This window comes from Lemur catta, chromosome 4 (genome assembly GCF_020740605.2).
Source record: "Lemur catta isolate mLemCat1 chromosome 4, mLemCat1.pri, whole genome shotgun sequence".
Lineage (NCBI taxonomy): Eukaryota > Metazoa > Chordata > Mammalia > Primates > Lemuridae > Lemur > Lemur catta.
This window is the reverse complement of record NC_059131.1, coordinates 70,778,781-70,803,621: the sequence shown is the minus strand read 5'-3', so window position 1 is coordinate 70,803,621 and position 24,841 is coordinate 70,778,781. Positions and strand designations below refer to the sequence as shown.

General features: G+C 56.8%; 1 protein-coding gene across 1 annotated transcript; it reads right to left on the bottom strand.

Annotated features, from left to right (window-relative positions):
• Window positions 1-736: 736 nt before the first annotated feature.
• On the bottom strand, window positions 737-16,145 carry PROM2 (prominin 2). Its single transcript, XM_045550114.1, has 24 exons — window positions 15,576-16,145; window positions 14,855-14,904; window positions 14,298-14,500; window positions 14,080-14,200; window positions 13,758-13,821; window positions 13,386-13,475; window positions 12,857-13,059; window positions 12,385-12,459; window positions 11,639-11,702; window positions 11,248-11,407; window positions 10,751-10,903; window positions 9,652-9,775; window positions 9,060-9,151; window positions 8,833-8,917; window positions 6,660-6,806; window positions 6,068-6,139; window positions 5,224-5,316; window positions 5,032-5,085; window positions 4,692-4,772; window positions 4,451-4,519; window positions 3,551-3,640; window positions 3,298-3,404; window positions 2,874-2,947; window positions 737-2,659 (listed from the first exon to the last, which is right to left on the bottom strand). The coding sequence occupies exons 1-23, from the start codon at window positions 15,817-15,819 to the stop codon at window positions 2,884-2,886; spliced, it is 2,505 nt and encodes an 834-aa protein (XP_045406070.1). The 5' UTR covers window positions 15,820-16,145; the 3' UTR covers window positions 737-2,659; window positions 2,874-2,883.
• Window positions 16,146-24,841: the final 8,696 nt, after the last annotated feature.

The window sequence follows — 24,841 nt, the reverse complement described above, 5'->3', positions numbered from 1 at the left end:
TTTACAGGGGGAACACCTAAGTCAATTTTTTAGGACCATAACTTCTGATATCAGTGGATTAGGTGATTTGGACCAAATTTCCAGCTGAGGACTACTTAAAATCTTTTCAAAATCTATGTCTGTGTCTGTGTACCATTTTGAGCAGCTCTTAAAGCTATACATATATTTGATACATGTATATGTATATATATTTAAGTCTGATTGATGGTATCGGGGACCAAACAAGGCAGTGAAGAATCATAGGACCAATGTCTGGGAAAAGAAAGAAACCAAAAGATATATGCCTGGCATCTGGGGCTACTTTCTCCCTAGGGGGGTCTGCTGGTTCCAGAAGACACTGCAAAGATGCTGAGCAGAGCCCACCAAGAGGAGGCCATGCCTGGTAAATCTTTCATGCTTTGGGTTGGGTCCCCAGAGGGCTTTACCCTTGGAATATGAATGGAATGTATTGAAAGTAGATCAGCTCTCCAAGTGACTGCAAATCATCTCATTCCCTGCAAGTGGGTTAAAGTAATCTTAGTATGCTAGATCCCAAGTCACTTGTCAGATATAAACATAATCCTCATGGAGGACGATAACTTTATCCTAGGCCTGAACTATAGATTTTCAGATACAATGTGCAGTACTCAATCAGAAATCACCAAGTATGTGAGGAGACAAGACAAAACTAAAAAAAACCCAAGAGAAACAAGAGACACTAGAAACAGACTCATGGAGGCTCGATATAAGGGAGCAATTGAACTTGAAAATAATTATGTTTAATATGCTCAAATATATAAAAGATAAGGTAGTTAATTTTGACAGAGAACTGGAAATGATTTTTTAATTGTTCCTATTTCATTTGTTTTAATCTCATCAATTGCATTTTTTTAAATACAGAGTGCTACTTCCCCCACACAGGTTAACAGAAGAGTAACAAGCAAAAAACCTCTGGGAAAGGTCAAAAAGAGGCAACTGTGGCACATGTAAGGATGGTTGTTTGAGAATGTACTTGCCAACACATTATGTATGCACCGTCCTAATTTCTAGTAGAAAATTTGTTGTTGGTTTATAAGATGCAATTAAACATAGACACTCCCTGAAACCCACAGACCACAATCTTAAAGGGCTTTTTGCCTTTGAACAGGAACCTGTCTCCCTCTTCCCTGGCATCTTCCCAAACCCTATCTCTGCCTTGGCCCAAAGCAGTCACGGTGAGTAAAAAAAAAAAAAAAAAAAGCAGCTCCCATGTACTGAGCATTTGTTTTGTGCCAGGCCCCTTATGATGGCTTTCCATGCATTATCACATTTAATTTTCACAGCCCTGTGAGGAGGCTGTGACTATTCTCCTATCTTATAAATGGTTTAGGAGACCTTTGTAACACGTTCAAGATGCCCCAGCTAACAAGCATCAGAGCCAGGCTGTGAGTCCAGATCTGCCTGCTCCTGACAGTGTGCTGCTAGTCTAGGCCCCACTCCCCATGTGCTGACTGCTGGAATATTCCCTGGATGCCTATAATCAGAGGAGGCCTTGGAATTCTCCTCTCCATAAACACTCATTAAACACCAGCTGTGTACAGGCACCCAGCCCGGGAGACCTGGTTTTAAGGACCCAAAACCAAGGCTTAGGTAGGTGAGAATACTTCAATGGATCTGACATCTATCCATCTCCTCTTCTCTCTCCTCTTCCTCTTCCTCATTGCTGGAACTCAGGGTCCAGCGTGCAGGGATGACCTGGGGATGGGCTAGGGTTGACCCCAGGCCACATGCACACAATAGAAGGGATAGTGCAAAATCCTGCTCTGGCCAGCAGATCCCTCCTGGGAAATCTGGGTGTGGGCCAGGGAAGATGCTACCTTCTGGGGAGATAAGCAGAAACCCTCACTCTGGCTCAGGTCCCAGGTCCCTTCCTTGGGGCCAGTGCTCAGAGAGAAGCTAAGTGCCAGCACTACCATTTTTAACCTGGAGTACAGGCAGGGAAGCCTAGCCTTCAGACAAGCCTCACTGGAGGCCGATAAATCCAGGCTGGGTCCTGCAGAGGGTCCAAGGCCCTGGGGCAGCGGAGGGCTTGCCTGGCCATGAGACGCAGCCTGCAGACAGCCCAGACCTGACCATAGTGGCCCCTGCCTGCTTGGTGGTTTCACCTGATTAGTTTGGTTAGGCAGGAGGGGTCCCTGGAACTAGTAGGCAGTAGTGGGGATAAGGTAAAGTGGGGACAGAGTGGGGAAAGGACTTCCCTGGAAGTAGGAAGCAAGGGCTGGGGAGGGCACAGGAGGGCAGTCAGGGCAGTGGGGAGGCCAGATGAGGAACAGGGACAGGGAGCTAGAGAGGGGCCGAGGGAGGCATGGGGTGGGGGAGGGGGCACAATAGGGGGAGGGGGTTCCAATAGGGGAAGGGCAGGCTCTTTCTGGCGATGACATATCTCAGCAAGGAGGGTAAGGGGTGGACACCTGGAAGAACCTGCTGGCTCTGTAGCTCAACAGAAGTCAAGTGTGATTTTGAGAATGGAGGAGGGTCACGAGCAGAAAGGGGGCAGGAAAGGAACAGGCAAGAAGGGGCCAGGTAAGCTGGAGTCGGGGACGGTCCAGGTCTGGATGCCTGGGGTCTGGGGCAAGCACTGCAGAAATCCTCTGGTCCGCCTGAGTCGGAGGGGGCAGGAAGCCCCAGGGATCACCTTGCCCTGTTATGGATTAAGAAGGAAACAGGTGAGGGGGAGAGAAGGAGAGCTCAGCTGTCAGTGCTCTGCTGGATGGGCCACACTCAATACCTAGACTCCGCAAGTCCCCAAACCTTCCTGCCCTCCTAGCCTCTGGGGACCCCAGATCCCAGCCCCTCCCTTCCTCACCCCTTCAGCCCCCAGCACTGAGGAATTAAACGGGGGTGGGGAAACTCACCCACTGGGTCCTACAGCTTCAGGGAGGTGACCCGGGGAATGTGGAAGAGCTGAGTCTCCTCAGAGCTGGTGGAGCTGCAGCGTTGCAGAGAGTGAGCCCCCAGCACAGACCCTCAGCCCTGACACGGGGACAAACCCGGAGCCCTGATGTTCCTTCCTCAGGAGCCCTCCAGGGGATGGGAAGAGTTTCAAGAAGCTGCGCCTGGGTGGATGTATTGCAGCAAGCAGGATATGGGGCAGACATATGGGAGAACTTCCAGCCTTGGAGCTCCTCCGAGTGTGTGGGTCTCCAGGGCTAGGCCATGAGCCTCCTCTGCCCGGGAGGACACAGGAGGTGGTGTGTGTGACAGGGGGCCAGGGCCCAGCAGCAGAGAGGATGCCTTTCCGGGCCTCCAATGCCCCCTGAAGTCCTGGCAGCCCCTCACCTGAGGCGTTTCCGGATGGGACGAAAGTATTTGGCGGTCTTGACAGCAAAGATGACGCTGGGGATCAGGAAGAAGGTGCACGACGCCAGGCAGAACCAGAAGGCATTCTGGAGTGGGCGAGAGGCCAGCTCACGCCCAGCTGCGGGGAAGGGCCGAGCGCAGGCCTGGGCGGGGGCCATGCCTCACGCTGTGTCAGCAGGGCCCTCCCATGGGTCCCAATGTCCATGGGCCCTAATGAGCAGGGGACACTCACCCAGGGGTCAGCCATCATGTCACACAGGATCACACGGCCATTGTCCAGGGCTCCGGAGAGGGGCTGGCAGGTGGCGATGTGCTGGGTGACCTGAGGTCCAACATGAGGAGGCGCATGTGGAAACACCCAGGCCCACAGGGGCGCGCCCCATGTTCAGAGAGAGGGAGACTAACAGGGACACAGACAGGCCCAGGGCCCAGCTGGGCCCACCACACACTTGTATGTAGACACAGACAGGCAGCTACATATGCACACACATGGATGCAGGTCACAGAGAGTTGGGGCCACTCATGTGGGCTCCTTGCTCAGTGCCTTCCCTTTGCATCTACTTGCCATCCTGGACTAAGGCTGTGCTGTGTGCCCAGTGCTGTGCTTTAAGTCACACTGTCACCGGGGAGGTGACATGTGTGCATGCATGCACACACACACACATGTGCATGTCCTCACATGCTCATATGCATACATGTGCACATGCACACACGTACACATGCACTCACAGACACACTCAGGGTTAAGCCAGACCCCCTGCCGACCCAGTGTGGGGTCCAGACAGCTGGCACAGGCTGTGGTCAGCACGGGTCCGTGGCGGGAGGTGGGCTTTGCGGGCTGCCCTTGGACAAGTTGGGCAGGGGCCAGCCCCAGGGAGGCAGGGAGGCCAGGTGTGGTGACACGCTCTGGAGAGCCACACCAGCCTCGCTCATACTCAGGCCTCAGGGAAGGGCTACGGCAGAGGTGGGGCCGGCAGAGCCCAGCCAGCCAGCAGGGGCATGGACACGAGGTTTGGGAGTTTGGGTTTAATTCTGAAGGCCTGGGGCACCCCCAGGGGACTCTGTGGGCAGGGCGGGATGAACAGCTGGTCCATGGGGGCGGTGATGGGTCATGCTCTGAGGCCCCACTCACCTCCTCTCTCACCCAGGCCACGTACTGGGAGAAGTAGCCCATCTCCCGGGTCAGGAAGCAGTCACTCACCTGCAGGAAAGAGGGGAGCCTGGGTTGCAGGGGTACCACGAGCTGGCAACCCCCCGCCCCTCACCATTCTTGGCAACATGAGGACAGGCCAAGCTTCCCAAGGAGCCAAAGTGAGGGGATGGGGCTGAGGAGAAGCCTGGGGTGGAAGCCCCCTGCCCCTGCCCCCACTCACATTCCTCAGGATCTGGGTGGCCCAGGCAGGCAGCTCTCCTTTTAGGTAAGTGACATTGCCTAGGATATCTGACGTCTCCAGCTGCAGGGAAGGAGAGCCTCAACTCAAGGCCCTGCTGAGCTGGGGAATGGCCACTCATTCATTCATCCATTCATTAATTCAGCATAAAACACACAAGACACTCACCTTAGTGGGGGAGAGGGTAGACCAAAGGTGGTAGTCCTCAAGGCTCTGCCCACCCATCCCACCCTCAAACTGCACTGGGACTAGGCAGAGATGTCGAGGTCCCGGGCACTTCCTCCCTCCCACTGGGCCCACCCGCTCCACCCCGGGCAGCCACCTGGAGAGCTGGGGCAGAGGACTCCAGGGCCCTGACACTGAGGTTGAGCTTCGCCTGTGGAGAAGAGATCAGGGTTGGTGGAGGAAAGGGGTGGGGTGGGGAGTGGTTCCCAGTGCCCTCCTCTTCTTTCACTGCCCTCTCCCCAACCCCTGCTTCTCCCAGACCCCAGGCCCCCTGCACTTCTCAACTTACCACGAGGCTCTGCTGGGGGACGACCTTCTCCTGGTGGAGGTTTCTGAGCCTGTGGGCCTCCTCCCGCAGCTGCTGCCCCAGCGCAGGATTGCCCTGGGGGAGACAGAGATCAGAATGGCCCGTGCCCAGGACACGACGGGCTGGGCAGCGTACCCTTCACCCAGTCTTTCAACCTGACAGCGGGAGGAGGTGGCAAGCTGGGCTCAGAGGCAGAAAACAGAGGCTCCTTAAGCTCCAGGGCCTGCCCTGAGTTTGAGGGGCCCAAGCCCAAGTTCTAGGTCTGCCCTAGCTTACTGGGTGCCCCTAAGTGAGCCGCAGAGCCCGTGTGAGCTGCAGTGGCATCTGCTGAAGCGGGAGAATGTTCCTTGCTCCACCCACCAGGCGAGGTTGTAGGTCTGAGATGTCTCTAAAAGAACCTCTGAAACTCCAAATATTTATAAATACAAAATTGGAGGGCAATTGTCATGAAATCTGATTGATCGCAATGTCTTCACAGCACTTGTCCCAGCAAATTCTGCCCCCGGCATGCACTTAGAAACCCTTGCCCAACTGCGTGAGGTCAGACCAGTTATTCATCTGATTGACACAGAGAACAGTCCCCTTTGCAGAAGAAGAGACTTGCCCAAGGCCACACAGCCAACTGGTGGCCAAGCTCGAGTCAGAACTAATGCTGGACAACCCTCAGGTCCAGTCATGGGGTTAGGAGACTAAAGCTTCACTGGTGGGGTCCTCAAGCCCCTGCCTTTGCTCCGACCTCCTCCCCACTCCAAGCGCTGCCACCCTCTCCTGCCTCCCGGGCGTCCCTCTGACTCCCACTGCCCAGGGGATTTCTCTCCCTTCTCACTTGGGCCTTGGCCAGCCCTTCCAGTTCCTGAGTCAGCTGCTCCAAGTCGGTCTTCAGCACCGGCTTCTGGATCTGTGGGCAGACAGGAGAGACGAGAGAGCTGACCCCGTGCCCCCTGCAACCCCGCTGCCTGCCCGCAGCCTCCGGATTCCCAGTCTTGTCAAAGGTAGCCCGCACCAACGAAGTCTATTGCGACACACCAGTCACAGTGGGTTTGACCTGGAACTGTGAAGTATTTCAGACATTTTCCCAATGACAGAGTTGACAACAACAAATGAGATGCCCTCTGCTCTAACTCAATCAAGAGGCGACTTCCCACCAGCGTTCACAGCAGTGGGTTCAGGACCATGAACAGCGACACACGCCCATGGGGCAAGGGAAAGGGCATTCATTCCCGTATGGCCTGGGTTGGTGGCACTAGGATGGGCACACGGCCTGGGAACACTCCCCACAGGAAGGGGCCCCAGGACACATGTGGAGGAGTTGAGGGAAGGTCAAGAGCTGGGACAAGGCGAGACGCCTGCCCAGCCCCTCTGTGGGCCCTCTGTTCTGTCACCATCTGTCTGGCGCACCCGAGGTGCCCGCTGCTGACCTGAGTGAGGAAGTCGGGGTAGTGGACGTGCTCCAGCCCACTGCTCTGCAGGGCCTCCAGGTCCTGGTGGGCGGCTGGGCTCAGCAGGTCCAGGTCCTGCATGTCCATTTTGAGGCTCTGCAGCTCCTGCCGCTGCTTGTTGGTGTACTGGGAGGGTGGGGGGTGGGGGTCACACCCAGTGCTGAGCTGAGACCCCAGAGACACTCTCCTAGGGAGGGGTCACCTCCTCCTGGATATCCAGGTCCCTACCCTGGACACAACCCCAGCCCCAGACAGGCTCCCAGGAGGCCTGTCTCCCCCTACCCCAAACCGCCAAGACCCACCCTTCCTCCAGCACCTATCTGGCTTCTGGGCTGCTACACAGACCTTCCCTGGCCACCTGACACAGAACAGCTTTCCCGGGCCCTCTTTATTGCGTCACCTGCGTCAAAGCCTTCATAGCACCTGCTGCTCTGGCATTGCCTTATCTGTTTGGGTCCTTGCTCATGCCATCAGCTCCATGAGAGCAGGCCTTGCCTGCCTACTCTGCCCCAAGCCCCCAGCTTGGAGCAGAGGCTCACATGGTGGGGGAGGTATACATTTGGTTGTGTGAATGAATGAATGAATGGAGGCAAAGAAAGACCATTGGCATTTTCCTACCATTGCTGGAAGAGATTTGGAGCCACAAAATTAAGCCCCAGCGTTTCACAGCTGAGAAACTGAGGTCACAGAGGAGTGTCCACTTGCCTGAGGTTATACGGCAAGTAGGGACCAGAGCCCCGCTCTGCTCACCTCTCCCCTTCCTGCAGGCTGCCCTCCCCAGGGGGAGAAAGGCCTAACCCTCTCGGGGTCTTAGTGCAGCGTTTCAGGCTTCAGTGACAGACAGGTATGGGAGATGTGTGAAGGGGGCAGGGCCCTCGTGGAGCCCTGGGAAGCACACCTGGTCTTGTTTATCTCTGCATAATCCGCTCATTACTGTCTCCCTTGAGAATGAAGATTCTTTCTTATTATTTTTTTGGTTCCTTTTTTTTTAACAACACATTCCAGGGAATTCCTAGGAATGAGGATGAAGATCCTTGAGGTCACATTTGGTATGTTGCCAGATGGCCCTGAGGACTGCCCAGTCCATCTGAATCCCTCCCAGGACCAGGGCAGAGACCCCTCCACCTGTGAGCTGGGACTTCTAGCCAGTGGGACATGGAGCTGTTCTGCCTGGGCCCCTGCTGCAGCCCTCCCTGGCCAGCTTCATCCAGGGGTGGTGTCTCTGGCCTAGCACTGAGATATCGCCGGCTCCCTGGACTTCCCGTCTGGTTGAAGACACTGAAGGAGAGGTGAGCTGAGGCATTAAGCCAGCTGCCCCAGGGTTTGCAGTTTAAGGCTAGGATTGGGACTGGCCCACTTGGCTGTGCTACCCTGTGGGCTGAGACTGGGTGGTGGATCCCAGAGGAGTTGGAGGGGCTTGGGAGACAGTGCAGAATCAGGAGCGGGCATGCTCTGTGTGTGTCAGGGAGTGTGGGTGATGGGTTTCCCCAGGATGTGCTTAGCAATGGCTCCCTCAAGGCACCTCTCCTCCCACCTCACCTCTGCGTGGGGAGAGGAAAGGAGGGAATGTTTTACAGCTTCTGTACACCTCTAGGAGAACCACATTTTCAAAGTATGTCCCTGTTGTGAAGTAGCCCTTCCTTTCTTATGTTCTAGAACTGTCTCTTGCCAGCATCAGCAAGTGACTCCTGTTATATACACCTAGTTCCAGGAGAGCCCAGCGGTTACAAGAAGAGGCTCAGGAGTGGGGCTTGGGGTGGACTCCTGCCACCTACTGCTGTGTGAGTTGGGCAAAAGGCCTGTGGTGACCCCTCCAGCAGGGTCACCCAGCCTCATCACGACCTTCCATTGCAGCCCCCTCCCCAGCCTGCCCCTCCCAACTGGGGCATCCCAACCAATGCCTGTCCTCAGAGCACACGCACTCCCAAGTCTACTTGCTCACTGCCACCATCCTGTCCCGCCACCACCTCAGCTGTGCTCAGGGCTGGCCGTAGCCTCCAGGTACTCATGCACCCATGCCCACACCTTCCCTTGGGCTGGTAGCTGGGCCTCTGCCCTGAGGCACCTCAATTGCTCATGCAGACTTCTCAGGTTCAAAGAGGAGAGGAGTGTGCAGGAGGGCTCCTCACTGACTTCTGGAAGATTCTCTTACCTGGCTGATATCCAGGTGCTTCTCCAGGTCGTAGGAGTCATTGAGCTGCAGGACTCTCCAGAGCGCAGCCCCTTCCTTGCACTGCCTGCGGAGGCACAATGGGCATCGAGGATGGGCGATGAGGGATGGCAGGTGGGGGCCAGCATCACCCTAATGGCAGCGACACCACCTCTGCCCTCCCTCGGCCCCTGCTCACTCCCCAGCCCCAGCCCAGACTACCCACTCACTGATAGGCCAGGTGGATGCTGATGTTTTTCTTCAGGCCAAGAAGGTGGGACAGGTTCATGGATGGGGGCAAGTTCCCTGGGGTATCTGCAAACTGGGGATGGGGCAGAGAGAAATGGGGCTCAGAGTGGGGCAGGTACAAGGACCCCAGGTCCCAGCCCCGTGCCATACTGGCACAGGAGAGACCAGGGGTGGGAAACACCCCCATGACTCCAGCCCAAACCTGACCTTTAACTCCAATTACCCCTGGGCCCTAACTCCTTACAGGGACTCTCCCTGTGGGTCTCCAGGAAGGGTGGCCAGCAGAGAACCTGGGCCAGCAACTCTGCTCACCTGCTGGAAGCATACCTGGCACCAAGGTTCGCCGTTCCCAGACTCAGTGTCAGGAGAGGAGAGGGGCTCGGTCTGGGTGTAATCCCTCAGGGTCCCTGCCCTGGGGCCTGGGCAGCATCCCAGGGACTCATGGATTCTCTCTCTCTCCCCACTATCCACTGGTGGTTTTCTGTCCCGCTTTCCCCCCAGCCCCCTCTGGCTCACACATCCTCCCAGCCCTCTTGCTCTGCCCACGCCTCCCTGGAGCGGGGACAGGCCCACCTCATAGAGCTCTCCGCTCTGCCAGCTCCGGCACACCAGCGTCTGCATGTTGCCACCCACTAAGAAGGTGGCGAAGATGAGCAGGATGAGTGGGGCAGTGAAGAGGAAGCTGAAGCCCACACCTCTGGGGGAGAGAGAGACAGGCTGAGGGAGGGTGGAGACCGGCTGTCCTGGACCACGACTCTGCCCCACCCGCATCCCAGGCCTGCGTGGTCAGCCAGGTGGCCCCAGGAGGAGCCTTTAGGAAAGAGGAGCTCAGAGGCAGGAGGGTGATCGCAGAAGTCCTGACTGTCCCTTCATCCCTGCCCCACCCCACCCTGTCGCTGGTACCGTGGTGAGCCCTGGCAGCCTAGAGGAGAGGACAGCTGTTTTGTTTGAAGAGCCAGGACTGCTCACTTCTGGGCCTAGGGCCATGGAGGTGACCTGCTCCAGAATCCAGCCCTCAGAAGGGTCACCTGGCATGGGCAGGCATGACCCATCAGCAGGGGTAGCACCCCCGTGGGTCTGAGTGGCAAAGCTCCTTAGACCACTGAAGTCCATGGTGCCACTGACTTGCAGGGCTTCTTTGTGAGGTGGCCACAGCCCCGCGCCAGGCTGCGAAGCTTGGAGAATGAAACATGGGGTGGATTTCAGCCCCTACTCACCTACTCACTTTGGCCAGGTACCCTTGTGTAGTGAACAGCGTGCACAACTGTATGTGGCAGCCCTGGTCTTAAAGACCATCTAGCCTAGGATGGCAAAACAGATTCTACCTCTGGTGCTGCCTCCTATTGGTGGTGGCTGCCTGGGAGCCGGGTTAAGAAGGATCCCGAGGCTGCGTCTGGACACAGTGGGAAAGAGTGCCCACTGAGTGCTACAGTTGCCACTGGTGGGGGAGGGGGAAGTGCTTCCTATTTTCCATTCCTGCTCCAGTCCAACCCCTTTGTACAGATGAGGACACTGAGGGTCACCCAGTACGTCAGCGCTAGAGGCAGCATTAAAGCTCAGTCTCCGGATGCCTAGGCCTCGGCTCCTATACCCACACCAGGAGCCGGGGTGTGGCAGGAATCTGGCCAGCCAGTGGGACGAGACCCTTCCCCTCTCCCCAGCCCTTGCATACGCCATGAGGAAGCGTGCTCCAGCCTCGCCCTTGGCTTCCGAGTGGCTGGGGTCCTTCCTGGCAGACAGCCCCCAGATGCCCAGGTTGAGGCCCAGCAGGTTACAGACCACCACAAGCAGGACCACGGAGCACAGCACGCAGCCCACGATCCACCTGCCGCAGAGAGGGTACGGGTGTCACTGAGGAGGGAGGCAGCTGGCACCGGATGGACCTAGTGGCTGGGGGGGCGCTAACTCCAAGGCTGAGGTTTTAGAAGTGCAGGAGTGGACACTTCCTGAGGTGTGCAGGAGTGGACACTGCTCCTTATGGGGTCCCCAGGCTCAGGTCCCCAGGGCAAACAGCCAGGCCGGGACATGGAGGCCTGAGGAGTCAGGGGTCTTGGCTTAAAGGAGGCAGAGGCTCAGTACAGCCGGGAAGTGATGGAGGTGAGGGATGTGCTCAGGGCAGAGGAGAGGCTGGGCTGCCCATCTCACCCCCAGCCACGGGATCTCGGGCACCTGTATGTCTCATATCTCTGCACCTCCTGCAGGTAGGGGCGGCTGCTCTGCTCCAACTCCTCCAGTGCCTGGCTCCAGCGGGAAGCTGCCTCCGAGCCCGGGAACCCTTCAGCCAATGTCCTCAAACCTTTGGGCTGCTGGGCCACTGCCTTCTTCAGCTCTGCTCAAAGCAGCAGGGACTTGTGGGATGGGGAGGGCACACAGGGGCCCAGGGACAAGATGGCAGGGCCCAGGCAGGAAGAACATCTGGGACACACAGAGGGCCTACTGTCTGCTGGGGCCCAGCCAAGAATGATGGCTTTCCCTGCCCCCCACTCAACTCCTCTCCCAACAAGCACCCTCGGTAGGGGTGGCACCTAGGCAGCTGGCCTGGCCCCTGGCTGGGTCTCACCTGTGACCATGTTGGCCATCTGCATGGCTGCCAGGACTGGGAGGGCATTGAAGGTGCTGTTCTCCTGTGGGAACCAAGTAGGGCTGTGCCTTCCACACTCTGCCCAGTGTCTCCTCTTGTGGGACTCCGAAGTCACCAGGCCCAGAGGGAGGGCATCCCTCCTTAGAGTTCCCAGCTCAGGAAACGGGCTTCTCTTTGCTCTCTTGGTCGCTGTCTTCCTTCCCCCTCCCCTGGCCCAGCCAAACATTCTCCTTGCGGACCCCTCCTTCCTGACCCCACCCCTCTTCCTACACTACTGCAGTCAATCCTCAGCCACCCGGCACACAACTGCAGAGTCTATCTCCCAAAAAGCCAGCTCCAACCTACCCTTCCAGCCCCAGCCCCTGCTTCCTTCCTCCCAGAACCTTCTGCTCCAGCCACCCAGCACGGCTGACTCACCATTTCCCCAGTTCCAGGTCCCAGGTCCCAGGCACTGACTCACACTGCACCCTCCCCCACGGCCATCTCCACCTGGGAGAGCCTGCCTGCCCTCCCAGCGCTCACTCCCTTGCCGCCCCAGCCCCCACCACTCTGAGGGTCCTAGTTCTTCCTTCTGAGACCAGACCATGCACATGCCTCCACCCCAGGTGCCATATGCGATGTGAGGCCCCAAGTCTAAGCTTCAACTGGGTTCCTGCCCTGAAAGGGGAGGCTGAGGCCCTCATCTGTGAGTCCCCAGGTGGGGGAGGAGTCAGGTGGGCACTCACCTCCTGGACCATGCTGGAGAAGTTGGCCTCTGGGACACCCTTCAGCCGATGCAGGACATCGTCCACAGAGGGCACCTGAAATGGGAGTGGAGGATTATGACAAAGTTCATGGAGAGGCCTGAGGCAGACCCCTGGAGGAGACAGGGGGCCAGAAGCCTTTGAACCCTTCATGTCCTCAAGTATAAAATTGGGACCACCACGGCCCGATCACCCTGGGGTGGGGGCAGCAAGAACTCAAGGAGCTAATACAGGCGCAGCTCCCGGTGCAGTGCATGGCCCAAGGAGAGCTGGTGACCCACGGCCAGGATGACCATCACTAGCCCTGGGTGCATGGAGAAAGGGAGAGGCAGCCCGCGGAGGGGATCAGGAATCTGCCTCTGGAAGCCCTTGGGCCATCAGATGCCCAGGGATCCGAGGGCAGGGGCCGAGCTGCCCTGCTTAGCTCTAAGGGGCCTCTGCCCTGGGCCAGCACCTGGCTGAAGTCAGCACCCAGCTCTAGGGCGCGGACACGGCTCAGGGCCCCTGCGCAGTCCCCCTGGCACTCGGGCTCCTGCAGCAGGGCGAGGAGGCGTTCCCTGCGCTCACGGACGGCCGGCTCCAGGTCCTGCTGCACCGCCCGCAGCTCTGCAGTGGTGTCGTTGAGGGCTCGGAGGTGGTCCACGGAGACCTGCAGGGCTGACAGACCCACAAGTGGCCTGAGCACCACCCACGCATCCTCAGAGGCTTTGCGGGAGGCAGACCATCCCCTTCCCCCCAGCCAGGAGGACCTGCAGTCCTTGACCTCTGTGGTTACAATGGAAATCGCCCCAGGCACATTAAGCTATTAAGGCACATTAAGCTATTAAGGCACATTAAGCCAGGACAGCGGATCCTGGGATAATATGAAGGGGAAATCATGGGTGGAGCTGAGGCAGCACAAGAAATCCAAGGCTGGGTGAGGGTGGGCTTGCCCCAGGACGCCTGCTGACCCCACGCCCACACAGCCTGCTGGTCCAGCTCACCCTGGCCCAGGCTGTGCACTGAGGCCAGCAACGGGTACACGGTGCTCTTGAGCTGGGTGTGGATCGTGCTCCCGATAATCATGCCGAAACCTGCAGAGCACAGGGCAATCTGCAGCGATGGCCCCCAAGGATGGAGGGTCTCCCACCCCTCCATCCTGCCTCCCCAGGCCCAGGCACTGGGCCCCGCAGAGCGGGCACTGGCTTCTCCACCCTCTGTGCAGAGGCTACTGTGCCTGCTTTCCAGCTGCGCTCAATTCCCAGCCCTGCCAGGGTGGCCCCAGGGGGAGAGCGGGATGAGGCAGTGACAGCCTCCCCCACTCCCATCCCCAGCTGGCCTGAGCAGGGGCCCTGCCAGCCAGCTGTGACCCTCACCGTCCAGCTCCTCCGAGACTCGCTCCTGGGGCAGGGAGAACTGCCGTGCCACGCCCTGCAGCTCCTGGGCAAACATGGGGGCATGAGGCTGCCCTTCCCTGTCACCCGACAGCCCCGACTCCCATCCCTTCCCTGACCCCAGGACTGGGCATCCAACCTGAGGACACCATGGGTGCCCCAGCAGGGGGCAGCCAGCTGCAGAGAGCAGGGCCCCTCTTTCTGCTTTGCAGGTTATGGCCATAGAGGACCCTCTCTGCTCTGTCCTGCCCGAGCCTGGTGCTCACAGGGGCACGCAGGCGTGAGGGGGCTACTCAGTGCTCACCTGGGGGACATCAGAGACCAGGCCCCGGAGGCTGAGCAGGGTCTCAGGCACAGCCTGGACACTGGGGCCCGTCTGCTCATGTATGCGCTGGTTGGTGACAAAGGCACAGACGACGCCAACCCTGCAGGCACGGAGTGGGGAGGAAGGGGCTTGTGGGGTGCCCACGGGAGCCTCGGGCCACGGCCCAGCCCTCCCGCCTGCCCTGGGCAGCCCCTCACAGCAGCACGAGGGTGGTCAGCAGCAGGAAGGCCATGAGGGTGCCGCGCTCACAGGCCATCGCCTTGTGCTCTGTCTTCACGCGGCCCCCGCAGCGCCGGCGGCAGCGGCAACAACAGAAACAGAGCCCGGCGGTGGGCACTGCCAGGAGGTAGAAGCCTGCGATCACAGCACACAGCACGTAGCCTGCCTCGTACCGCACCACCTGGGCAGGGCAGCCGGGCATGAGGGGCTGTCCCCTCCATCCCAGCCAAGGCTCCCACCCGAGTCCAGAGGGAAACCCAAAGGGGGGAGTGCAAAGGTGGTAGGCCCTGTGCCCACTGTCAGTTACCATCTTACAAAGGAGGAAACTGAAGTTCAAGGAGGTTCGAGCTCACAGCAAACCCCACTGCCAGGAAACGGCAGAGCTATGGTTTGCACACAGGTCTGGGGACTGCAGTGCCCACGGAGGAGGGGGAAGGATGCCCGAGCCCCCCTACCCTGGTGGGCCCTGAGTGGAGGTTTTTCTGCACCCCCCACCCCCTGCTGAACTCCCTCCCAGCCCCTCCTCAGTTCTCACCTCATCCACCTTCACGGAGGCCGGCTCATTCAGCAGGGCCTTCACCAGCTCTACCGGGAAGAGCCAAGTGGGGGTTTTGGGGGCAGCCACCACCCTGCCCCTGTGTCCACCCTCTCCCCACTGCCAGGCCAAGGTGGGCTCTGGGATGGGGCCACTCCCACCAACATGACACCCTTGGAGAAAGCAGTGTCACTGCACCCTGTGCCACCCTGCCCAGGCCTCGGTGCTGCTGCAGGAGGGAGCAGCCGAGGGGAGGCCGGCAGACTCCCGTCCTGGACCCCACAGGACCCTCTGTAGCCTGGGCAGAGGCAGAGGAGGGGCCTAGCCTAGCAGTCCTTCCCCTCAAGCGGCAAGGGACAGGCCTGGGAGGGGTCCTTCAGCCCCTCCTGGCCCTCCGCCCCCTAGCACCACTGGATTCAGAATGTCTAATGTGACATAGTTCTAATGCAAACTCCTCTACTTTATAGACAGAGCAACTGAGGCTCAGAGAGGGAAAGGGACCTGCCCAAGGTCACACGGGAAGGTTTTGGAGCCCTCTCCAGATGCTGCCCCTTGTGCCCCAGGACTATTGCAAAGGAAGATGGTGGTGGGGTATGCTGGGCCCCTGCCCGCCCCAAGTGTCTGCTGACAGGGTGGGCACACTCACGGTGGAAGGGGGACAGGGAGCTGGCTAAGGACCCAATACCAGCCGAGGCCCACCTGGGGCGAGGGGCACACTCACCTGAAGGGAAGGGATTGGGCTGCACGACAGAGAGGAAGCGGCGCACGGTGCCATAGAGAGGGTCCAGGGGCCCTGGGGCACGTACACGAGGGGCCAGCCACCGGGTTCTGGCCACTGGGGTGAACGCCAGGTGCTCAGCTGGTCCGATGGGCCTGCAGTTTGCAGCTGCTGCCCCTGGCAGACTCAGGGCCAGCCCCAGGCCCAGGCCCAGCAGGGGTGCCAGGAGGCCAGTTGTGTGCCTCATGGTGTCTGACGGGTGGGCAGCAGGACAAGCTCGGGCTCAGGAGGGAGCGGGCAAGCGCGGGGCAGGCCGTGCATCCTTCACCAGCCTCCCTGCGTCTCCACTCCACAGCTCTGAAACCGGCCTGACAGGTTTGGGCTCCAGAGCTAACTGGGCGCCAGCCCATAGCGTAGGAAGGGCAGGGGCGGAGGCCTGGGGTAGGGGGGCAGGGCCAGGCTGGACCGCCCTTGGTGGCCTGGGGTGGAAGCTTGGGCTCCCTCTTCCGTCCCCAGATCCTCCCAGGCAAGAGCTGTCTCCCCCAAGCTGGGTCCAGGAGGCAGCTCAGGGGCTCTGGATTACCTAGGAGGGCCCAATTTCAAATATTATATCCCATGCCCAGCCCCAACAGCCCAATCCAGGGCCTGGGAAAACACAGTCACCTTGTGAAGCCCTGGCCCAAGGGGGTCATAAGACCCACAGGCCCAGGAACTAGGTTCTTTCCCTCTGGGGCTGCTCTGTCTCCACGGGCCACACCTAGCACCCACGGCCAGACTGACCTGGCACAGAGGCACCGTCTGACAGGCTCAGTCCTTTGGGAGGGCAGATCCCTGCAGAGTTTCGCCCTTTGGCCTAGCCGTACCCCATCCAGTCCTCAGCTGAGAGAAGTGATCAGGGGTATGTGCAGAAAGTCCCCTGTAGCCAAGCGGGTCATCGGGAAGTATTGGAGGGTGTCCTGGCAGCATTAGTCATAGTACCAGAAACTGTCCCGAAGTCCACCCTTGAGGAGTTGGTGACATGAGCATCACCCGTGCCACACTGGGCAGTCATCGAAGAAATGATGTGGAAATGTCTCTCTTGACCTGAAAGGTGCTCAGGACGCGTTACTAAGTGCAGACAGCAGACTACAGAACAGTACACAGAGCGAAGGTGTAAGACAGGGATCCTCTCCAGGGGAATCCTCAGCAATTTTTAATTCCCTTTTGTTCACCTGCACTTCCTAATTTCCATGCATCAAACATGCATGACTCTTGTTTAAAGAAGTAGTAAGTTTGTGAGAGTCCACGGCAGCCCCCGCCCCCTGGTTGGGAGCCCTGGAGGGAGGGGCTGGGTGTGTGGCTCTTGGGACCTCAAGCTCAGCCCAGGGCAACAGCTCAGGACTGGTCTGTGGGGGGGGGGTGAGAGGCCACGGGATGTTCCACTGCCCGTGGCGGGGTTAGCAGTGAAGAACAGACCTAAGTTTGAATGAAGGCTGGGCTGGCAGCAGAGTTCGTACGCTCCCCATTGCTGCCCCTGCAGTTTTCTCAGAGCCAGGCAGGGGCGTACCAGGTGGGAGAAGGCACAGTCCAGCTAATAACGGGGTGCAGACAGGAAACGGCGCCTCATCAAAGGGTGACTCAGATGCAGATCAGGGCTGCAGTGAGGACCAGGGCTGGGGGCGCCGTGGCAGATAGGTCCAGTGTGAGCAGGCTGTGGCCTCTTGTCCTGGAGGCCCCCCCCCCATGAGGAGGGAGGCCCCTGCCCACTCTGCCCATGGCTGTGCTGGGAGGTAAATTCAGGCTGTGCCCCGCCCCCGGACCCATGGCCCTTCCACCTGACTCACCTGAGCCCGGCACCTGTGCTGGGGGCTCCCGGCCCCTGAGGCTGCCATCAGTAAAGGCTGGTCTCTCGAGGGCCTCCCTACTCCTTCTCCAGTTCAAACTGTCAGAGTGACTCCCACTGTGATCACTTTCTAAGCAGCCCCATCACCAGCAGGACTGACATAGCCTTAGCCCGGCTTGAGATAATCCCCCTAGGGTGCAATTAGCAACGGCCATTTAGGTGTTTTTGTATTTTCTGACACGGGGAGGACTAGAAACCTTGGGGTCTTGGGAAATAATCGTCCTACCACTCTCTTCACTCAGTTACTGTAATCAAGTCAATCATTGGCCACTGCTATTGTTTTCGTAAAGTGCCTTTAATAACAACATTGTACTTTGAAGGTAAAATTTTCCCCCAAGAGAAAACAAAAACATACCAAAGCCTCTTTCGCAGCCTGGGCCAGGAGAGTTGATGAAGGTACTGAAGCCACCAATTTGTCAGGTGTGGAAACTGAAGCTTGGAAGAAGGGACTTGCCGGAGTCAGCAGCCAAGCCAGGAGTCACCACCACAGGTCTCCTTCCCCAGCAGGGTCCTGGTGGAACAATCTGTCATCGGACTGGCTGCTCAGCCGCCACCTTCTCCCACCTCAGCCCCACCCAGGAGAGCAGGTGGGGTTCAGGGCCCAGCCCTGGGCACTGGGCAGAGGAGGCGATGAAGCTGCTGCTATAATTGAACTCCTAGGAGGGGGCGATCAACCAGCCAGTGTGGGGTCAGCTCACCAGCAGGGAGGCCCTGGGGGGCAGGGAGGCGGCAGGGCTGGTGGGCTTCTGGAAGTGGGGAAGGGGGTGCACACCTTTCTGGGCACACTTGCACTTCCCTTCCTCCAGCTGAGCCTCTGGGACCCTCTGCCCTCCATGGGGAGTTCTTCGGATGACCTGGGATAAGCAGCCCCTGGTCCCCTAGGAACACCTCCTGGGGCCACGTTCTCACCCCAACTCACACAGCCCCAGAAGGTTGATGTTCCCTGAACCCCACAGCCCCATGGTGGGGGAGGATGAGGTAAAGACAGAGACCTGAGCAAGGGGAGGGACCCTGTCCCCCAGAAAACACCCTCCTCAGCCCTGAGCACGGAACCTGGAACATGGCATGTTCCCCAGAAATATTTCCCTAGACTTTGGGAAAGCACATTTCAGTATATTTAAAGATAAGACATTTTCTCAATGCCAGAGCGTCTGAAAGTGAATATGAGTCCTGAACAGGGGGGAGAGTCCCCAAACTAAAATTCTGTGCGTGCTGTGGCAAGAGAACCCGGCAAGGAAGGCATGGGGTGGGGGCTGGGAGAGGGAGGAGGCCCTCTGGGGAGCGGCATGTCCCTGGGAACATCCTCATGGGCCCTACCAGGTAGAAAGGACGGGGCACAGCCCAAAGAGAGGCCACCCGAGCCTGGAAGCATGTGAGGGTTTTAGCAAAGTGCTGGAGAGTTCCAGTGACAATGACTACAGGCCAGGTGAGGCTTCAACGTGACTACCTGGGCATGGACAAGAAAGCCACAGGCATGTTGGGACTTCAGAAGTGGTCAGAGCTGGAGGGCAGGGGCCCAGGCAGGCAGAGATGGCTGCGCTCTGGTTTCCTGTGGCAGGTGAGCTTCTAGAAGCAGCAGCCCAGGACTGAATTGATCCTCCAGAAAGACTTGCTGTAGACTCCTTCGGGTCAAATAAAAACTTCCGTCCCTGAAGCCCAGGCCCACTAGGTAGGCTCTGCACCCTCGACATGGCCAGGTGAGTCCCCTGGGCCAGCATGTCCTCGAGACTTGCTGGTCTCTGTGTCAAGTGGGAGGACAGCATCTTCCAGCCTGAGCCACATCTCCCCAGGGATACCCAGCCCTAGTCTGACACCTTCTCCGATCCAGTCTCTTCCCACCACAGGAAGTGGGAGGAAAGGCTGTTGATGTTCCCTGTTTGGAGGTGCCATGGATCTGTTTCTTCCTCTTGGGGGCTCACAACAGCACCATCTGTCAGACTCTCAGGAGTTCTGTCTGACCCCAAGTCCCCCTCCCAGGCGTGTCCTGCCCAGATGCTCAGGGGTGCCACACCAACAGTCTTAAACAGAGAGACTATCGCAGACTGCAGCTAACGGCTTCTGGTCTTCCCACACTGGAAGGAGCCAAGAGATCTGAACCCACGCTGCCTCCTCCCACCACTTCTCAGACTACACAGCAGCTAGGAAAAAGCGGCCCCACCCTTTGTCCCTTGAGCCAGTTCTGGGAAGACACGGGATGTAGGCTCAGAGGCTCTCCCCCTGTGGGGGCCTGGAAAGGGGCTTGGGCCTGCAGAAGAGCCCACCCGACCACAGCCAGGAGACTGAGGTGGGTGATGCCACGAGGGTTGAGCAACGAGACCCAAAATTGAAGGGAAGTTTCAAATGGGACGTCACCTGCTCTGGGACCAGAGCACATTTCTCCTCCGCACCTAGAAATCAGTCTTATCAAAACCGCTGACCACACAGGCCCTGGAGGAAAGGTGCACGGGCCTCTAAGGAATCTCAACAGACTGGAACGGGGGGTTCAAACCCGCAGCAGGCAAGGAGGCGGGAGAAATGTACTGGCCGGTTCACAGATTCCTGGATGCAGAACTGTGTGTGGAAACAAAAAATAATGGATTAGCTGACCACAAGTTAGCATGAGTCAATAATGTGGTGAGACACTCAAGATGGCTTCCTAATGCTGGATGGCCTGAGAGGTCACAGGTCTGCCAACCGGGACCTGGTGCCATCGTCCTGTGCTGCTCAGCCCTGCTCTGCAGCTTGGCCTCTCTCTAGAGGCAGCCACGGCTAGATGAGGCAGGGCCGGGGGCCCCGAGCCGTGAGAGGCCACCTGTGCTGAGGATAGGAGCTACCCCAAGGGTCAGGGAGTCACAGGACAGTCAGGGAAAAGATGGCATTGGCTTCTGGTCTTTCATGCTGGAAGGAGCCAAGAGACCTGAGCCCACCCTGCCTCCTCCCATCCACTTCTCACCTACATTCTCTGTCCTGTTACAGACCCTGCCATCTGCGCCTGGTTCTTGGCCACGGAAGGATGAGGACGGCCTAGTCCACCCCTCCCAGCAGCTCTCCCTTTTCTGTGCACCTGGTGCTCTCTGCAGGCTGGGGATGGGGCTGCCTGTGTTAGGTGCTTCGCAGGCCATGGGAGAGGACACAGGACCCCTGACACCCAAGAGGTCCCAGGTGCTCCTGCACCCACCGCAGCCGATCCCTCAGCCGATCCCTCAGAAGTTTATCCACAGTGACATCCCCCCAGGAGGCAGGACACTCTTTGCAGGAAAGAATTATGCAGTTACTTTTCAGAGCCTCTTTGAAAGAGAAGGCCTTTCCTTTCCAGGGAAGCTGCAAAGAGAGCTCCCCTCTCCTCCCAGTTGCATTAGAGAAGGCCAACTCAACAGGGAGGGTCTCATCGTGACAGCTGCCATGCTGTGCACTTATCTGACACATAAGTATGTCTCATAGAAACCCATGTATCACAAAACACAAAACGGGCATGTTTCCCTATGAGTGACAATGTAGGGGTGAGAACTGTGCAACAGTCTGTGTCCCCAGAACGTAAGGGAGCAACAGAAAGCTGCAAACCACATCCCCTTCCCCACAGAAATGCCAGCTGTTGAGGACCTGGGGCAGTGGTAACCTTCATTCCCCCAGGCACCTTCCCTCCCTGACGACATGCAAGTCCCCCACGTCTGTGGCTCGGAGGACTGGTGTTTTGTGGGGCTGTAAGGGAGCTGTCACCTGAGCCAGAACCTTGCTGCTCAGCCAGTGGTTAAGACAGGGCAGAGCAGAGCAGGCTTCCCACACCGCCCAGGGAGGGTGGGGCCTCCACCTGGCGCCCCGGAATCCCCTGCAGGACCCACAGAGGGACAGAAATCTGGCACGAAAGGGCGGCAGTGGTCTGAGCACAGCAGCAACTGGGTGAGCAGGTGAGTGCGGATGCCGGAGAAGCACAGGCAAGTGGACGCAAGTTGCAGCAGGCAGCAGGCTGCAGGAAGCACCAGGAGCAAAGGAAGGAATGACACAGTCATCGAGCAGCGGGAAGAAGGAGGCTTAGCCCTGTGGCGTGTTGGGAGCCCAGCGACAAGAAGCTCTGACAAGAAGCCCCAGGGTCAAAGGTGGCTCCTCCTGGGTGGATGTCAGGCTCCCCAGGGGCACCAAAGGGAGAAATGGCCTTTGCCTCAGGTGGGGGAGGGGCACAGCTAGCCTCCCTCTCATGACCCTCTCTGGTGGAAAAGCTGGAGATTCAGCAGCCCTGGGCCTCTGCACTTCCAAGTTGGCCAAAGGCGGGGGACTGCCTGTCCCAGCCCAGTGTCTGAGTTTTGTCCACATCATCACGAAGAGTGACACACAGGTGAAGCCATCTGGTGATAACACTCCCCTATTTAAAATATGTCAGGGCGACTCAGTGCCCCCACAGTAAAGTTTTGTCCCAAACGTTCGTTGACTGCTATGACCAAGACAACACTCCATGTTCCTTTTCCCCTTCTGGATACTGGGGAAGACTGTTCAGCCTCCTCTGTGGTTGAGTTGGGGCCACGTGACTAATTCTGATGAACAGGCTATAAGTAAAAGGACAGTGTGTTACCTCCTGGCTAAAGCACAGCAAAGCAGGTGTGAGGTCACCTGGCTTTCCTTCCCAGTGGGGGAGACCCTGAAGCTGCGTGCTGAGATGGTGACATTACACGATGGCACCTCCATCAGCCTGGATCCCTGGGTCTTGGCAGAGCTGCCAAACTCAACACCTTCCCTGCCTCAATACACAGACACCCCCCCCATCCCAGTGAAGTTTGGCAAAACATGCCACCCCAAAATATGCCACTTTGACATAAAGATTGCCTCGAGATAAAAGCACTTCGAAAACCAGCAGATGCAAGAAAGGCACTCTAAGCTCCCCCTTTCTTCCTGAAAACAGGAGATAAAAACTCCCATGGGAAAGATGCCCTCCCTGGACCAGGAGAAAGGAACATTCTTGGACAGGGAGTCATAGTCAGGAGAATTCTCTACAAACAGACCTGGTTAAAATAATTCTTATCTTCCTCTAGCTTCCCCACACAATTTAGTTACTTTTCCGCAATTGCCTCTGTTCAGCACAGTACAAATGCATGTAGGTTTTGCCTCCTCTTTGGGCCTTTGTTTCTTTATGAGGAGTCCACGTCATGTAAAGCTTACGTCAAGGTGTGTGCATTTCTCCTGCTAATCTGCCTTATGTCAATCTCATTCCCAGGCCCAGTCAGGATCCTGAGAGGGGAGAGAGGAAGTTTTGCCTTCCCTACAGTTTCTGGTGACAAGGATGGGACCCTACAGGACTGGGAAGCCCCACCTGCTCCAGAGCCTGTGGACGGGATCCCAGGAGAATGACAGAAGCGTGGAAGGTAGGAATTCTGACCAAAGTCAGGTCCAGATTTCTGTCTGTGGTGCCTAGTCAAGGGGTTGATACAGAGATTTTTCCTCGTCCCATCCCTTCCAAATCTGGATTGGCGGGAGAAAAACTTTCGGAAGAATTAGTTCTCTGAATTGTGACTCTTGTAAATTTGGCCTGGGTACCCACTGGATATTGACCCACAGCCTCCCAGGAATAGTCCTTGTTTTCCTTGTCTCTGTCTTTTGTGTGGTCATAGGGAGGAAAATCATATGATGAGATTCTCCTTTCATCTTGTTTCCTGTCCTGAGAGCTTGGCTTTGTGATCAGTGAAGATATTCTCTCTGGTCCCTGTCAGATGGGGGCCCTTGTGGTCAGACTTCCACCAGGCAGCTAGCCAGCCGGCTGGGAGTCCAAAACATGAAGCGTCTTCTTGTCCAACCATCCCAGCTCTCAGGGAAACCTGTCTTACTAAGGAGTCCCAATCCCTGGGGGCCATTGCTGTCTCGACCTTCATTGCCTTGTTAACAATGAGGGTCTTTGCTTTTCTAGGCTATTGTCAGGAGAGGCTTTGGATCTTGAGGGGAACCACATCCTTTGCACCTGTCAATGGAAAAGAAGACAAACTCTGTAAAATAATTTAAGCAGGTTTATTCTGAGCCAGATTTGAGGATGATGGCCTGGAGCCACACCCAATAAGCCCTGAGCAAGTGGACTCGCTGTGGCTAGGTCACCATTTGGTTTTATACATTTCGGAGAGAGAGACAGGAATTACAGGTAAAGTCGTAAATCAATACATGGAAGATGTACATTGGTTTGTCCCAAAAAGGTGGGACATCTCAAAGCGGGGGCTTACAGGTCATAGGTGGGTCTACGGATTCTTTAGTTGACAATTGGTCAAAAGAGTTAGGGTTTGTCCAAAAGACAATCAGAGGAAAGGAATGCTTGAGCTAAGATAAGGGTCTTCTATCCTTTATGTGATGCTATCTTATAATCAGATTGGGAAGTAAACGGCATCATAAAAATCTGTTTACTGAGATTTTATCATTTTTGTAGATGTTATTCACCAGGCTCCCTTAGAAAGAAATTTTTGGGGCAAAGAAAAAGATCAGGGTTCAGTCCTCACACCCTCTTTGGGGATGCCTCTTGTCCCTGTGGTTAAGTCACAAAAGGCTAACTGATTTGAAGCCATAAAAAGACTTATTGGCTTTGAGTCACAATTAAAATGGGTGTACCTTTGAAGATTTGGAACTTTATATCTGAAAGGATTGTTTTAAAGAGTTCTCATCCTGCCGGGTGTGGTGGCTCACACCTGTAATCCTAGCACTCTGGGAGGCCGAGGCGGGTGGATCGCTCGAGGTCAGGGGTTCGAGACCAGCCTGAGCAAGAGTGAGACCCCCGTCTCTACCAAAAATAGAAATGATTTGGACAGCTAAAACATCTATACAGAAAAAATTAGCCGGGCATGGTGGCGCATGCCTGTAGTCCCAGCTACTCGGGAGGCTGAGGCAGGAGGATCGCTTAAGCCCAGGAGTTTGAGGTTGCTGTGAGCTAGGCTGACGCCACGGCACTCACTCTAGCCTGGGCAACAAAGTGAAACTCTGTCTCAAAAAAAAAAAAAAAAAAAAAAAAGAGTTCTTATCCTAAACAAATGTCCTATTGCTATCTATGGGAAGATCAGATAGAAAGGAAAAAATTAATAAGGTAATGATGAGAATCAATGCTTATACAAATTAGTAAGTCTGTGTTCCTGTATTCATACCTAACTCACGGCTAAGATTTAAAATGAAAATGATAAGATATCTGTTTGCATTTGTATGTTCTCATGTATGTATGCATGTATGTATGTATGCATGTATGTATGTATGTATGTATGTATGCATGTCATGCATAGGTGATATTTTTCTACCTCCAGGTGATATTACTAAAACTAATTTATAAAAGAGCTCTATTTAATTGGCTTAAGCACTCATAAATTAAGTATTCTTAAAACTCTCAGAAATATAGAGGCTAATCTAAGTGTTTTTTAAGTTGACATGATCTGGAATAACGTTCTGTAAATAAAAGCTA

Bases quoted from the DNA above. Each gene is read 5' to 3' on its own strand.
- PROM2 (XM_045550114.1), bottom strand. From the start codon at position 15,819: ATGAGGCACACAACTGGCCTCCTGGCACCCCTGCTGGGCCTGGGCCTG. The intron at 10,904-11,247 runs GTGCCCGAGATC...TCTCTGCGGCAG, and splicing joins CAGAGATATGAGACATACAG to GTGGATCGTGGGCTGCGTGC. The intron at 9,776-10,750 runs GTATGCAAGGGC...TCTCTCCCCCAG, and splicing joins GGAGCACGCTTCCTCATGGC to AGGTGTGGGCTTCAGCTTCC.